The sequence below is a fragment of the Dama dama genome, chromosome 20, assembly GCF_033118175.1.
Source record: "Dama dama isolate Ldn47 chromosome 20, ASM3311817v1, whole genome shotgun sequence".
Classification (NCBI taxonomy): Eukaryota; Metazoa; Chordata; class Mammalia; order Artiodactyla; family Cervidae; genus Dama; species Dama dama.
The window spans coordinates 43609467-43626174 of NC_083700.1; the positions used below are offsets into that span (position 1 = coordinate 43609467).

Below are 16708 nucleotides of genomic sequence, written 5' to 3' on the forward strand. Positions count from 1 at the left end.
CCATCTCTTTCAGAATTTTCCAGTTTGTTGTGATCCACAGTCAAAGGCTTTGGCATAGTCAATAAAGCAGAAATAGATGTTTTTCTGGAACTCTCTTGCCTTTTCAATGATCCAGCGGATGTTGGCAATTTGATCTCTGGTTCCTCTGCCTTTTCTAAAACCAACTTGAACATCTGGAAGTTCACCGTTCATATATTGCTGAAGTCTGGCTTGGAGAATTTTGAGCATTACTTTGCAAGCGTGTGAGATGAGTGCAATTGTGCGGTAGTTTGAGCAATCTTTGGCATGCCTTTCTTTGGGATTGGAATGAAAACTAGTCTTTGGTGGGCTTCAGATGGCTGTGCTGGTGTTAGTGGTCATCTGACATACTGGTGGGAGGGGGCAGCATTCCATCATTAGATTCCATCACAACCATTTATGCATTGTGTGACCTGGGTACATTACTCACCGTCTCTGAGCCTCAGTTCCCTCGATTGTGGAAGTGGGATATTGATAACTAACCATCAGGCATCAGAGTGAGCATTAGTGATAATGTGTATAAAGTATGTGCCTGGCCAACAAAGGAAACTATAAGCAAGGTGAAAAGACAGCCTTCAGATTGGGAGAAAATAATAGCAAATGAAGAAACAGACAAAGGATTAATCTCAAAAATATACAAGCAACTCCTGAAGCTCAATTCCAGAAAAATAAATGACCCAATCAAAAAATGGGACAAAGACCTAAACAGACATTTCTCCAAAGAAGACATACAGATGGCTAACAAACACATGAAAAGATGCTCAACTCACTCATTATCAGAGAAATGCAAATCAAAACCACAATGAGGTACCATTACACGCCAGTCAGAATGGCTGCCATCCAAAAGTCTACAAGCAATAAATGCTGGAGAGGGTGTGGAGAAAAGGGAACCCTCTTACACTGTTGGTGGGAATGCAAACTAGTACAGCCGCTATGGAAAACAGTGTGGAGATTCCTTAAAAAACTGGAAATATAGAACTGCCATATGACCCAGCAATCCCACTTCTGGGCATACACACTGAGGAAACCAGATCTGAAAGAGACACGTGCACCCCAGTGTTCATCGCAGCACTGTTTATAATAGCCAGGACATGGAAGCAACCTAGATGCCCATCAGCAGATGAATGGATAAGGAAGCTGTGGTACATATACACCATGGAATATTACTCAGCCATTAAAAAGAATTCATTTGAATCAGTTCTAATGAGATGGATGAAACTGGAACCCATTATACAGAGTGAAGTAAGCCAGAAAGATAAAGACCAATACAGTATACTAACGCATATATATGGGATTTAAAAATGGTAACGATAACCTTATATGCAAAACAGAAAAGGAGACACAGATGTACAGAACAGACTTTTGGACTCTGTGGGAGAAGGTGAGGGTGGGACATTCTGAGAGAATAGCATTGAAACAAGTATACTATCAAGGGTGAAACAGATCACCAGCCCAGGGTGGATGCATGAGACAAGTGCTCAGGGCTGGTGCACTGGGAAGACCCAGAGGGATGGGATGGAGAAGGAGGCGGGAGGGGGGATCGGATGGGGAACACATGTAAATCCATGGCTGATTCATGTCAATGTATGGCAAAAACCACTACAATATTGTAAAGTAATTAGCCTCCAACTAATAAAAATAAATGAAACAAAAAAAAATGTATGTGCCTGGCATAGACGCTCAGTGAACAGTGTTTATTATTATTTTTAAATGTTTACAGCTAGAGAAAAGCCCTAAGAAACTACTTCTGTTGTATTATTTTTAATTTGAGGATTTGGTGGGCAAGATTAAGACCATTAAAATGATATAACTTTGTTCAGCATGCAGGTTATCACCCATACCTTGGTTTTATAGTGATGGTTTTAGCAGTTCTTCAGCTTCTTTTGGCAGCTTTCAGACCACCTTTACATGACCCAAGGTACTTGTAATCTTTATTTATAAATGCTCTTTAGGTAGATATCATTAATTGGCAAGCCAATTACTTTTTGTTTGCATTTTATAAAATTCAAAGGTAAATTATATTTACTTAAAAGGTTTTAAAATGTATTTCAGATAGCTGATGCCTAAGCAATAGGGAAATTACATGCTTTTTATTCTCTTGGGAATTTCTTGTAGTTCCATCTCTTTAAAGAATACTGACTGGTTCTTTATTTGGTAGAAGGAAAATGTTTAACTGGACTCATTGGAGTATGGGAACAGCTGCTAGAATAATAGCAGGTAAGTAATTGCGATGCCACTTATTCATATATAATTGAAAGTTGTTTATACTGCAAGTCGTAATTTGGCTTAAATGATTTTTAGATGCATTAGTAAGTGGAGTAATTGGTTATTGAGGAGAAATTAGTCTTAACCATTGAAATCCAGAAAGTAATTTCTAGAGGTAACTATTTAAGCTATTATTTCAGTTTCAAGGTTTTAAAAATGACTTAAAAACCCTCCTTTTAAGACTTTTTTTTAGTGTTTGCCTTTGCCAGCAGAATAAGCTATGCTGATGACCAAACATATAAGCAACTCAGCTTGAGGGTCTGTCACGGTTTGGGCTGAAATGGGCTTGGGGACCCAGCCCTCTGTCCCCAGGTTTTCTCCATGGGAATGGTACCTTCCAGGGCAAGGTGTTTTTCAAATGTCAAGTATGATTCTGTAGTATTTTTTAAATTAATTAATTAATTAACTTTAATGGAGGATAATTACTTCACAATATTGTGATGGTTTTTACCATACATCAACATGAATTGGCCACTGGTATATATGTATTCCCCTACCCCCATCCTGAATACCCCCTTCCTGTTCCCTCCCCACCCTATTCTTCTGGGTTGTCGCAGAGCACTGGCTTTGGGTGCCCTGCTTCATGCATCAAACTTGCACTGGCCATCTATTTTACATATGGTAATGTATATGTTTTAATACTATTCTCTCAAATCATCCCACCCTCCCCTTCTCCCGCAGAGTCCAAAAGTCTGTTCTTTACATCTGTCTCCTTTTGATGCTTTATGTGATAAATACCTAAGCTGATCTCCTGCCCTCACATTTCTACGTTCTGTAGAGATCGTGGAAGGGGAGGTATAGTCAGAAATGGTTTCCATACTTTTTCCCCTTCCTACATTGCAGACTTAAACCATTTTTAAAAGTTTGGGCACCTCTTTTTTAACAATTGGTAGATTATAATTATAATTTCCCATCTTAGCCTTTCTAGTCTTACAATAAGAACTAAATTAACTACTTGGTCTTAATTATTAATCTAATTCATCTCATAAACTCTTTGAGTATATTTTACTTGATGTAATTCACACATGTATGCACATACATCCATAGTTACCTCTTGAATTGTATTTGAATATGTGTATTTTCTTATAAATGTAGTGGCAGCAATGTTCCTGGGAATGGATTTGCCAGGACTGAATCTTCCTGGCCCATGGAAAACCTATGCAATGATTGGATTTGTTGCCTGGCACGTTGGGACAGAGATTATTCTGGAGATACATGCTTACCGACTGTCTAGAAAAGGTAATCTGCTCAAAGAGCAGTGTTGTAGAATCACTTTTATACAAACTGTTGGAAAATAATTAGTTTCTCGACACTAATGGTTGACTCTTTCATAGTACCTTACTAAAAATTTGTTTCCATCGCTCAGGCTATGATAAAAATAGTGGAAATTTTCTGCCTTTGTTTTTTATATTCATTAGTATTAGAGTTTGTGAGTAAAATGCAAGGGAAAGAGGGCAGCTTTTAGGGAAGATGCCTTCTTTGTAAGTACTTTTTTACTTTGCATGCTGGTCTGACGTGGGGCTAGAATGAACAGAGAGCCCTGAATGACTGGAGCTGAGAGACCTCTGAGACGGAGGAAGAAGAGATGCTTATCCATAGTCAATACAGGGCAAAGCTGCAGATGAATTTTACCTATTGAACAGACTTTTTGTGTGCTATCACTTACGTTGCCATCTGCATTATATATAGCTAGCTAACCAGCATGCTACATAAGAAGGACTTAATATTTTGCCAGTGCTCTCTAGTGGCCAGGTCCATTTTGGCCCCAGTGCAGGCGGGGTAAGATACCTGTAGCCATTAGGAGTGGAGAGATTATTAGAGAATCAGTGACATGTTCGCCTGGTTTCTAGGCTAACTGTCCTTCGTGTCCTAAGGTGGGCTTCTAAAAACAAAACCTCTTTGTTGTCTAGTGTGTGTGCTCAACAGCTTTTTCGGAACTGCGTAGTAAAAACTGTCCTACCGGTTGTTGACTCTTGATAGAGTAACATACATAGGATTTGAGTCCTTTTTTTTTGATTGGTATAGTTGATTTACAATGTTGTGTGGGGTTTGAGTCCTAAAGGGACTTTTGATAACCACTAGATTATGGCTTGCTATTTAAAAAAAAATATATATGTATTTAACACTTGGATTGTTAGAACTCTGACTAGAAGAAAGTCCTTTCACATATATGCTGTAGCCAGCTTGACCTGATTTGTAAGAGCCTTAAATAGGCAGAAAGTTTGCAACGTTTGGTCACTTGAAATGCGAGAATGTACCTCTTGGAAATCCTCCAATGCTCCAAATCAGGGCTTTCTTTGAGAATGAGTTTACCTGCATACCCACTGGTCTTACAAACTTTTGTTCTTGTTCTTGACAGTTGAAATACTGGATGATGATAGAATTCAGATCCTCCAGTCATTTACCGCAGCTGAAGCAGAAGTAAGTTCTTTCTTCTTATTTATTGACACAAACCTTAGTGATTACAGTTTCCTTTTTTACATCTCATTTTTTTCTCTTTTAGGGTTATGTTTTTAAAAAGGTGGTGTTAGCAATTTACGTTTGTGGGAATTTGACTTTTCTCACCATGTTCTTATCTGCAATCAACCGTCTATGAGCGAGTGAAGACCTTGGCTTTTGCAGGCCAGGTGATAATCACTATCAAGCCAAAAACATGATGCCTAGCCTGACTGCCTGGAATGTATTCATGAATTCTAATTAGGGAAGATCAGATCATGTCTACAGAGAAATTCTGAAATCTGGTCTTTAGAGATCAACATTCAGTAGGGTGCTATGGACTATAAACTGATGTCAAGGTTTATGTATTATTCTGAGTCTTAATGGGAAGGTTGTGTCTGAGGAGAAATAACTCAAATATTTTATATGCTGAAATTTTAAGAATGTTAGCATTTAAGAAAAGAACTTTTTAGAAAAACAAAAGGATGTCATGGAGATAAAATGGAGACTGTATTAAGGTAAATATCTTTTGAACTTAAAGGTGCTGTTGTACTTTAAAGAAAACATTTATTTTTTACTAGTTTCTATGAATGGTCTTTCTTAGGACTTTTTCCCTTTCCCCTTTCCTTAAGAATTTTTGAGAAACATATTTTTCAGTCCAGTTTTTTAGACGTGCCCTTTGTTTCATGTATTTTGTTACTTCCCTGATAAAGGTAAAAGTGGGGTTAACACCATTTCATTAACATTTGAATATATTATTAATGTTATAATTTCTTTCTTAGCAGTGAAATGCAGGTGTGCATCTTTTGATTGAGTGTCTTCATATATTTCGCTACAGAGCTAAAATGACATTTTCTATGTTAATTGTTTTGACTATGAGATAAAGTCTTAGTCTTTGGAGGGTGTAGACTTGCATTTCTAAATTAATAAAATTCATTGTTGTGAGCATTTTAAGAGTTGCTCTCTTTCTTTGTGCTAATAAAATAATATGGATGATTCTGTTTTGTTAGAAGTCTCTGATACTACAGTGAATCAGAATCATTATTATTATTTTCCTTCCTATTTCAGTAATTTCCCTTTTGTGATTGGCTCTCATGTTTGCTATGAGGATTTCTAGCCAGTGGGTGGCACCATAACACTGCTACTTTGTTCCTGTTTCCTTGTGCGGATTCATTTTTAGTACCTGGTATCTTGGGGTGGCATACCTCTTAAAATTCACCAACTCTTAATATTTGTTTGAAAATTTTCCGCCTTTGAGGGAATGATCACAGTTATAGGATAGAACTGAAATTAGGGACCAATGTTGTTATTTTCTGGTTCTAATTCTATTTGTTTTCTAACCATGTTATTTAATAACCATTTTTGATACTTTTTCTGTTTACATTTCTGTGACCTGGTAACAAACGAACACAACTATCTTAGATAGACAAAACAAGCAAAACTCTATATTCTTAAAATAAAAAGTTTAGGGAAGCATAGTTTAAACTTTTTTATGTTAAAAAAAAAATACGATTGGTTCAAGGACCTAAATTCTATCTGGTATAAGTAATAGCCTCATTGGCGTATCTTACACCTTTTTCTGGGTAAAATGATATGTTTTTGTCCTTTAGATAGGTGTTTATCATAAGTAGCTTAGGGTTTGAGATGTGATATTTATGTATTCATGTCCTATAAGTGTCAGGCTACTTAACAGTCTAAGCTTTTTTTTTTGAATGTCTTTATATAAAAGCATAGGGCTTCCCAGGTGGCTCAGTGGTAAAGAATCTGCATGCAGTGCAGGAGGTGCAAGAGACTTGTGTCTGATCCCTGGGTTGGAAGGTCCCTTGGAATTAAAAAAATGGCAATCCACTCCAGTATTCTTGCCTAGAGAATTCCGTGGGCAGAGGAGCCTGGTGGGCTACAGTCCATGGGCCCACAAAGAGTCGGACATGACTGAGCGAACATCCCTTTTTATTGGCTCAGTGGTAAAGAATTCGCCTGCAATGCAGGAGCCTTGGGTTTGATCCCTGGGTCAGGAAGATCCCCAGGAGGAGGCATGGCAACCCACTCCGGTATTCTTGTCTGGGAAATCCCATGGACAGAAGAGCCTGGTGGGCTACAGTCCATATGGTTGCAGAGTTGGACATGACTAAAGTGACTGAACACGCATGCATGCACATTTAAAGCATTTTGAAAAAATATATAGATCACAGAGTCAGACACAACTGAGTAACTGGGCACACACACATAGAAAGTTAAACGTATACTAAAATATTTTCCTCTAATTTTCAATTATGAGGGGCTTAAAGGTTAATAAATTACATTTGACATGGAAAGATTTGTTTAAGGAAAAGATGAACCTTGCTGTGTTTTGGTTTTCAAATACATAAACTTACTGGATTTCCATTGCTGAGGCTAACCTGTTTTACTTTTCTTTTTCACTAATTTCATCTGTTGACACTGGATATATCAGTTGATATACAGAGTTGTCCAAAGAAGTCTTTACCATTTAATTTTAGTAGACCAACAAACCTTTTCATTAATATCAAATTTATGATTCTTCTGCTTATAAATGGTTGATATCTACAAATTGAAAATGCCTGTTCTTTTTTTTTTAAAGTAAGTATGGTATCTCTGTGCTCCAATAGTCTAATACATATTATTTTTATTTATTTATTTATTTGGCCACACAGGGTCTTTGTTATAGCACATGGGGTTTTTGATCTTCATTGTGGAATGAGGGACTTTTTTTTTTTTTTTTTTTAGTTATGTCATGTGGGATATAGCTCCCTGACCAGGGATTGAACTCAGGGCCCCTGCTTCAGGAGCATAAAGTCTTAGCCACAGGACCACCAAGGAAGTCGCCAAAATGCCTAATCTTTACTCCTCTCAACTTTCCTTCATGTTTTTGTAATAAACAATCTGTTTTTTTAAAAAGATATCTTTTTTATAGGAGTGATTATTAAACTAAATGCCTTTATATCTTAAACTATGTTGCCCCTAATAACAAAACCATGAATTTTGTTCTTTAAGATGGATTCTTCTATAAAATAAAAATAAGTTTTTTTTATAAACAGTGCTGCGATGAACATTGGGGTGCACGTGTCTCTTTCAGATCTGGTTTCCTCAGTGTGTATGCCCAGAAGTGGGATTGCTGGGTCATATGGCAGTTCTATGTCCAGTTTTTTAAGAAATCTCCACACTGTTTTCCATAGCGGCTGTACTAGTTTGCATTCCCACCAACAGTGTAAGAGGGTTCCCTTTTCTCCACACCCTCTCCAGCATTTATTGCTTGTAGACTTTTGGATAGCAGCCATCCTGACTGGCGTGTAATGGTACCTCATTGTGGTTTTGATTTGCATTTCTCTGATAATGAGTGATGTTGAGCATCTTTTCATGTGTTTGTTAGCCATCTGTATGTCTTCTTTGGAGAAATGTCTGTTTAGGTCTTTGGCCCATTTTTTGATTGGGTCATTTATTTTTCTGGAATTGAGCTTCAGGAGTTGCTTGTATATTTTTGAGATTAATCCTTTGTCTGTTTCTTCATTTGCTATTATTTTCTCCCAATCTGAGGGCTGTCTTTTCACCTTACTTATAGTTTCCTTTGTAGTGCAAAAGCTTTTAAGTTTCATTAGGTCCCATTTGTTTATTTTTGCTTTTATTTCCAATATTCTGGGAGGTGGGTCATAGAAGATCCTGCTGTGATTTATGTCGGAGAGTGTTTTGCCTATGTTCTCCTCTAGGAGTTTTATAGTTTCTGGTCTTACATTTAGATCTTTAATCCATTTTGAGTTTAAGCAACCTAGATGCCCATCAGCAGATGAATGGATAAGGAAGCTGTGGTACATATACACCATGGAATATTACTCAGCCGTTAAAAAGAATTCATTTGAACCAGTCCTAATGAGATGGATGAAGCTGGAGCCCATTATACAGAGTGAAGTAAGCCAGAAAGATAAAGATCATTACAGCATACTGACACATGTATATGGAATTTAGAAAGGTGGTAACAATAACCCTATATGCAAAACAGAAAAAGAGACACAGAAATACAGAACAGACTTTTGAACTCTGTGGGAGAAGGTGAGGGTGGGATGTTTCAAAAGAACAGCATGTATACTATCTATGGTGAAACAGATCACCAGCCCAGGTGGGATGCATGAGACAAGTGCTCCGGCCTGGTGCACTGGGAGGACCGGGGGAATCGAGTGGAGAGGGAGGTGGGAGGGGGGATCGGGATGGGGAATACGTGTAAATCCATGGCTGATTCATGTCAATGTATGACAAAACCCACTGAAATGTTGTGAAGTGATTGGCCTCCAACTAATAATAAAAAAAAAAAAATTTTTTTAAAAAATAAGTTTTTTTTAAAGAAACAAATTCTGGAATGTTGTGGTTGGGGTAACATTCATAACTGATGCTATTTTTGTTTTTATTGTTTTCCTGTCTTTGGAAATCATTCTCGGCGACATAGGTAGCCTATGGCATAAGTAATTGAATAAATGATTCTTAATTCCTACTTGGTTATCTGGATTTTGGCTCAAATGTGTGTTAAATGATATTCATCCCTCCCACCTCCTGTCCCAGTACAGGTTGCAGTGGAAGACAGATGCAGCAATGCCAACTAGGAAGCCCTAGGGGGACATGTAATTTTTGACTAAAGTTCTATTTATCTGTATATTCTGGTGAAGCAAGGAAAAACAAAAAACAAAGGTCCTTGTTTAAGATAATCCATTGTAGATGGGATTGAAAGAAAGATTTCTTCTAAACTCTTTCAAATCAGATTAGGTTACATCCTGTCACTCCGCACATCCTGTTTCTTTCCTCCTTGCCCAATACCCACCAGGCTCATCTCTGTACCCAGGTCAGATGGTCACCTGCTTGGAATGCCCCTTCTGTTCCCCTCTTCCCAGAAAAAAACTAATTTATTAAGTTCTGGCTGAAAATCTTTCTTGTTTTTGGAGCCTTCTTGACTGTTTCTTCTACATAGGTCTCTCCTGACCATCCTTATAAAGGGTGGATTGGAAGGCGGCTAATCCTGTAACTAAAAAGGACTGGGAGTTTGGGAGTGGAATTGGAAGACCTGAATATACATGTTTGGTTTATGAGACTCATGTTGTTGAGCAAGTCACTCATCTCTGAGTCTCATTCCTTCATCTGTAAGGCCCATCTCACAAGGAAGTTGTGAGGAAGGAATGAAGTCGTGCCAGCAAAAGATACTTTGAACAGGTTATTGATGATGTCATTGCTTTTGATTACAGTGTTAAACATTGGTAGCTTTTAAGCTATGAAATGTGTAGTTTTTATTTGGTAAAAGATTTGATGTTTACCTTGAAAGCATAATGCTAAGTGAAATAGCCAGACAAGAAAGGACGCTATTATGTAATTTATTTACTTTGAGTATCTAGACTAATCGTATTCATAGAGATGTAAAGTAGAATGGTGACTGCCAGGGGCTGGGTTGTGCGGAGGGAGGAAAGGGGACTTATTGTTTAATGGATACAAATTTTCTGTTGATGATGAAATTGTTTTGGAGATTTATGGTGGTGATGCTTACTTACTTGTGAAGATTACTTTGTGAATAGTATCCACGCAAGTAGTTAAAATGGAAAATTTTGTGTTACATATATATTTTATCACAATAAAAAAATTGATGTTTATAGGAATACTGTTCGTTATAGTCAAATGATAGAAACAGCCCATCTGCAGATAAATGAATAAGGAAGTTGTCATACATACATTCAATGAAATAATATTCAGCCATAAAAAAGATATGAAATACTGATATGTGCTGTCACATGGACAAACCTTCAAAACATGTGCCTCTCCATGGCTACCAAAGACATTGAAAGACTAGAATAAGAGGAACAACAAACAAACAAACAAACAAACAAATATTATGCTAAATGAATCAGACACAAAATGTCACATGTTATGATTGTATGAAATATCCAAAATAGGTAAATGCATGGAGACAGCAGAGTAGTGATTGCCAGGGCCTTGAGGGGAGGGAATAGAGGAGGGAATGGGGAGTAAATGCCTAATGGAGATAAGGTTTTATTTTGGGGTGAGGAAAATGTTTTGGAGATAGAGGTGGTGGTTGTACAACATTGTGAATGGAAAAAATGCTACTTTAAAATGGTTACTCTATCTTTTGTGAATTTCTCCCCAGTAAAGCAAATATTTATCTAATTGCAACTCTTGGATTATACCTTTTGCTGGCCTTAAATTTGGTACCAGCTTAATTTCTTATGTCATTATCAAATAAGTTAATGTAATTTTATATTGTGCCTGGTTATATAGCTCTAGTTTAAAGGAGAGGTAGTTCCTAGAATATATCTTTAGAAGTATATTGTCTTCATATGATAATCTTCTTATTCACATATAAAAGAAATTCGCATTAACACGTCTTCTTGTTCACATGTGAAAGAAATTGTACTGCACTCTGGGTTTCTGAGTTGGTGGTGGACAGGGAGGCCTGGCGTGCTGCAGTCCATGGGGTCGCAAAGAGTTGGACATGACTGAGCAACTGAATTGAACTGAACTGAACTGGGTTTCTTGTAAGAACTTAAAGAAATTTTTTGATTTCCAGACAGATGCTAAGACATGGTTATCAAGTTCTGGGAATAAGAATTTCCTAAACCCATACATTCTAAATATGTGATGTCTGCTGCCAGTAATGGCTAAGATCCTGCAAAATAGACTCTTCTTCAGTAAACTAGGGTAAACTTCAAAAAGCAGCTATCTAAAAGCCCCAGGGAGTGGTGGGAAGTAGGAGGATTTGGATGAGGTGTCCGCACTCAGAGGAGGATAATTGTCTGGAGTTTCCTGTTTTCACTGTTTTTAGTCTCAGAACAGTTGAAGTCAATTGTGTGTGTGGTGTTGAGTGGCAGGGAAACTACAGAGTCTCTGGCATAGAAATCCAGAGGACTGATGGCTGGACCAGTTGTAGCTGTCAGGGAGTGGGATGAGAGGAGGAGGTTTCCTTTCCTGAAAAGGAAAACACTAGAGAGGGAATCCCAAATCCTGTTTGCCCACAGCTCTGATGAATCCTCGAATATGTTCACATGCATAAAGCAGATACAAAGCAGCTAGACCAGATGAAAAAAATTGACTTGAGATTGGAGCTGTAATGTAAGTAACAAGAATGTGCAGTCCAACCCAGCTATTGCCTGCTAAAATAAAAGAAGCAACTTTCATTGGGGAAAAATAAATGAGGATCCAGTATTTTACTTTATGATATACAGATGACAATCCAAAATCACCTGACATAAGAAGAATCAAGAATTACCTGACATAAGAGAATCTGGCCCATTCTCCAAAGAAAGGGTTTGCTAACTTTTTCTCTAAGGGGATTGATACAAAATATTCTGGGTTTTGTGGCCCACCTATGGTCTCTGTAGCATAAGCATTTTCTTTTTTAAACAGCCCTTCAAAAAATGTGAGAAATCATTTTTAGTTTCTGGGCCTTACCAAAACAAGTTGTGGGATGAATTTAGCCTTTGGGCCATAGTTTGTCAACCCTTGCTCTAAAAATAGAACAATCAGTGGAGACCAATTTTTGAGATTCCTTACATTATTATTTCAGGAGATAAGAATTGTAAAGTATGTATTGTAACTACTCTCAACTATCTGAAAAGAAACTTGTTTGCTATAAATAAAAATGCATAGAAATAGAAACAATACAAAAGGACCATATGAAATTAGGAAAGCTAAAAATATACAGTATTTGAAATAGTTCAGGAGAGAATGTCAGAATGAAGATGACAGGGAATAAGAGCCAATGAACTTAAAGATAGATCAATGGAAATTAACCGAATAAGGAAAAATTTTTGAAAGAGAAATGAATCCCAAGGCCTGTTAATAATAGCATCTTTAGTATTATCTCAGAAGGAGAGGAGAGTCTAAGTTAATAATGACTGGAAAATCCCCAAATTTACTAACGGCCTAACTTTACTGATTCATGATACAGGAAAACAACTCAAGCAGGAAAATGTTGACAGTCATGCTTATGCAAATCATAGTCAAACTCATGAAAGCAAAAATTACAGAGCAAGTCTTGAAAGCAGAAAGAGAAAAATTAAGCATTCCAGACAGGGGAACAATGATTTGGTTAACATTTGACTTCCTTGGTGCTCAGACGGTAAAGAATCTTCCTGCAATGCAGGAGACCTGGGTTCAATCCCTGGGTTGGGAAGATCCCCTGGAGGAGGGCGTGGCAACCCACTCCAGTATTCTTGCCGGGAGAATCCATGGACAGAAGTGCCTGGTGGGCTACAGTCCGTGGGGTCACAGAGAGCGGGACACAACTGAGCGACTAAGCGTAAGCACAGTGCAGGGACGTTTCGGAGCCCAGACAGAGCGGAGTCACACCCAAAAGAGAAAAAATGTCAATGAGAATTCTAGTTGCAGAAAAAATATCCTTCAAGAATGAAACAGAAATGAAAGGACATTTAAGAGAATTTGTTAGCGCGTATGCACTACAACATGCAGAAGGGAGTTCTTCAGACTGAAGAGAAATGACAGCCGGATCCTGGGAAAGAAATGAAGAAAATTCAAAATGATAAACGATTAGTAAATAAAAAATCCCTTTTGGACTTTTATGACCCAAGTTCTTTATAATAAGTATGTCTGATTAAAGCAAAAAACAGTCTACATTGTTTTGTGGGGTTTATAATATATGCAGATATAATGCATATAGCAAGTTAGCATAAAGGATGGCAAGAGATAATGGACTCATACAATTGAAAGGTGTTCGCATTTTATATGAAGTTATACAATGTTAGTTCTAAGTGAAAAGTTCAAGATGTTTATTGTAATTCTTACAGAAATAAAAAATAAAACATATAAGAAGCCAGCGGAAAAAATGATATAAAATCTTAAAATTATTAAGATAATTATAAAATTATTAAGATAATTTAATTTAAAGATTAGAAAAGAAAAATAAAGGAGCAAAAAAGCAAAAACAAAACAAAACAAAAGAACACAGTGGGGATAAAGAGAGAACAAATAATAATATTGTAGGCCAAAACTCAATCACATTCATAATTACATTAAATATTAATGGACTAAAAACTCCAATTAGAAGCAGAGAAGATCAGATGGATAAAAAAAGCAAAACCCATGATATGATTTATTAAAATATAAAGGGACAGATAGGTTGAAAGTAAATAAATGGAAAAAAGCATAGCATGAAATAATAAGCTTGAGAAGGAAAAATGTCTGTTTTCAGCCAGAGAGTATCACGAGAGATAGACTGTACATTTTTGTTTTTTCTTTTTTGAGATAGACTCTTCTTAATTGTTTACAGCATTAATATATTGATGCCGTAACTCGAGAGTAGTGTATAACTCAAGAGTAGTAACTCAATCGGTAACTCAAGAGTAGTGTAAACATCCATGAGCCCATACTGATTTAAATTAATGATTGAATAAATCAACAAATGAAGGAGAATAGACAAATCTGTACAGAAGAATTTGAAATAATTGATACAGATACTCTGTCCTCAAGGAAAGTGAGCCTAACTTCCTATTACTTAAGTGTGGGCTGTGTGTAGTGACTTCCTGCCAATGCAGACAGCCAAAAAGAATGATTTTACAGTGAAGTAATCTGACTAAATTATATCAGCCAGTTTATCAAGGTCAACATTAACAGTGATAAATCATGTTGAAAGTATCATTGATATGATCTGATAAAAATGGCAGTTTACCTCTTTAGTCTTCCTTTCACAAACTTATGACCTCAGTTTATCAGGAAAGTAACATCAATTTGCAGTAGAGAGACATCTTATATAATACATGGATGGTAATTTTCAAAATTGTCAAACTTACCAAAAACAAGGAAAGTCTGAAAAACAGTCATAGCCACGTGGAGCCTAAGGAGACATGACAACTAAAAGTAATGTGGTTTTCCATATACGATCCTGGAATTGAGAAAGTACGTTAGGTAAAAACTATGGAAATCTGAATAAACTATGCTGCTGCTCCTGCTGCTAAATCACTTCAGTCGTGTCCGACTCTGTGCGACCCCATAGATGGCAGTCCACCAGGCTCCCCTGTCCCTGGTATTCTCCAGGCAAGAACACTGGAGTGGGCTGCCATTTCCTTCTCCAACGCATGAAGGTGAAAAGTGAAAGTGAAGTCGCTCAGTCGTGTCTGACTCTTAGCGACCCCATGGACTGCAGCCTACCAGGCTCCTCTGTCCATGGGATTTTCCAGGTAAGACTACTGGAGTGGGTTGCCATTGCCTCCTCTGGAATAAACTATGAGACCTTAATTAATAATAATGTATCATTTTTGATTCATTAATTATAACAAATGTACCATACTAATGTAGGATGTTAATAATAGGGAAACTGGGTGAGGAGTATATGAGAACTTTATATTATCCTCTGAATTTTTCTCTTAATCTAAAGCTGTTCTTTGAAATAATGTTGAATATAGTTGACTGTAGATAAAATAACTTGAGCATGTTTCTCTTCATCTCTGGGAGAAGGTGAGTTCTTTGTATAAAGGATAACTGCCTCTTATTAGATGGAAAGAGTTGTCTTTTTAGTTGCTTGAATGGTCAAATATATGTAGAAGGATAAATATGGAAACTGAGTAGAAAAATGGCTGGACGGTGCCAGTTTAATGCCTCATCTTTATCTTCATCATTTAGTGCCTCATCTCCATATCCACCTTCTTGGTCCTGTTTTGTTATGTAAGCATTTCTCCTTTGCCAGCTGAAGCAGTTGTAGAAGGTATGAAAGTGTTAGTCGCTCAGTCGTGTCTGACGCGTTGATCCCCTGTGGACTGTAGCCCCCCAGGCTCTTCTGTCCAAGGGTTCTCTAGGCAAGAGCACTGGAGTGGGTTGCCGTGCCCTTCCCCCTGGGATCTTCCCAGCCCAGGGACTGAACTTGAGTCCCCTGCATTTGCAGCAGATTCTTTGCCATCTGAGCCACCGGTGCAGCCCAATGTTACACTTTGTCAATAGAGAGTACTGGAGGGATGCTGCAAGGGCAAGAAAGCACCTCACTTCCGTTTTCCCGCTTTCCTTCCTTTTCGCTGAGTACCGGGGCCAGTGGAGTGGTGTGTGGATGGCCCAGTCTCACCTCAGCAGCTCGGACTGACCAGCTCCAGCTTTGCACTCAAGCCCCGTCCTGCCCACCTGGCAGCCAGTTTCTCAGCAGCTCCAGCTTCATCCCCAGGCAAGAGGCCAGCTCCTGCCTCCCACACCTTCTGGCTATGCTGGGCCACTTCTACGTACAAGCCCTGGTCCATGACTCACGGTAAGTGGCTAGATGATCTGCCAGTCAGATTCGGCTCATGTTGCCTGAGACCAACTGGTGTTACACAGCCTCCCCTTGTAGATTACATCTTTCCCCTTATGAACTGTTTACTCATTCATATGTTTGTTGACCACTTCCATGGTGCTCAGCAGTGTTCTAATAAATTTTTGTGTGCAAAAGCAAAACCCAGTGATTTATTCGCAAGGATGACAGAGCTACAAACGAATGTGCGGATTTGACAGGTCATTTATGCTAAAGCCAAAGGCAAGCAAAGGAAGGAATGGTACCCTTGGACCTGGGATAGGGGTGTTTCTGTGAAAGTGCTTCTGAAATTTGACCCTTTAGCTTTCCCAGAACATTTCAGGCCAGCTGAGCAGCTCTTTCCTTTTAGAGAAAAACTGCCCTTTGCAAACAAATCATCTGAGACTGATGCTCCCCAGGTAAATTCTTGTCCTCATCAGGATCTGCTTCTTTTACTGCTCATTACCTCCACAGCAGTAGCTAAGATAATTGCATCATGGACTTACCAGGGAAATTCAGTGTTTTCCCTGAGAGAGAAAAATAGACTATTCACTGAAAGACTTGGCAGGACCTGGGTAATTTGCACTGGCAATCCAAGCGAAGATGTGTTTGCATGGATTTTGGAGGCTTGTTGGATGGAAGATAGAATAAGAAGGTAGAGTAGGAGAGAACTGTTATGGGAGTATTCTTCAAATCATGATTTAATATCTTGGCAAAAAT

At 38.0% G+C, this 16708-nt stretch overlaps 1 protein-coding gene across 2 annotated transcripts in view; it reads left to right on the forward strand.

Annotated features, from left to right (window-relative positions):
- FRRS1 (ferric chelate reductase 1) overlaps positions 1-5673 on the forward strand; it is a 53163-nt gene extending 47490 nt beyond the window's left edge. For both annotated transcript variants that reach the window (XM_061121310.1, XM_061121309.1), the window contains exons 12-16: positions 1839-1936; positions 2177-2235; positions 3379-3522; positions 4643-4704; positions 4787-5673. In XM_061121310.1, the coding sequence (XP_060977293.1) occupies positions 1839-1936; positions 2177-2235; positions 3379-3522; positions 4643-4704; positions 4787-4879 (456 nt within the window). In that variant the 3' untranslated portion in view covers positions 4880-5673. The remainder of the gene's footprint in view (positions 1-1838; positions 1937-2176; positions 2236-3378; positions 3523-4642; positions 4705-4786) is intronic.
- Positions 5674-16708: the final 11035 nt, after the last annotated feature.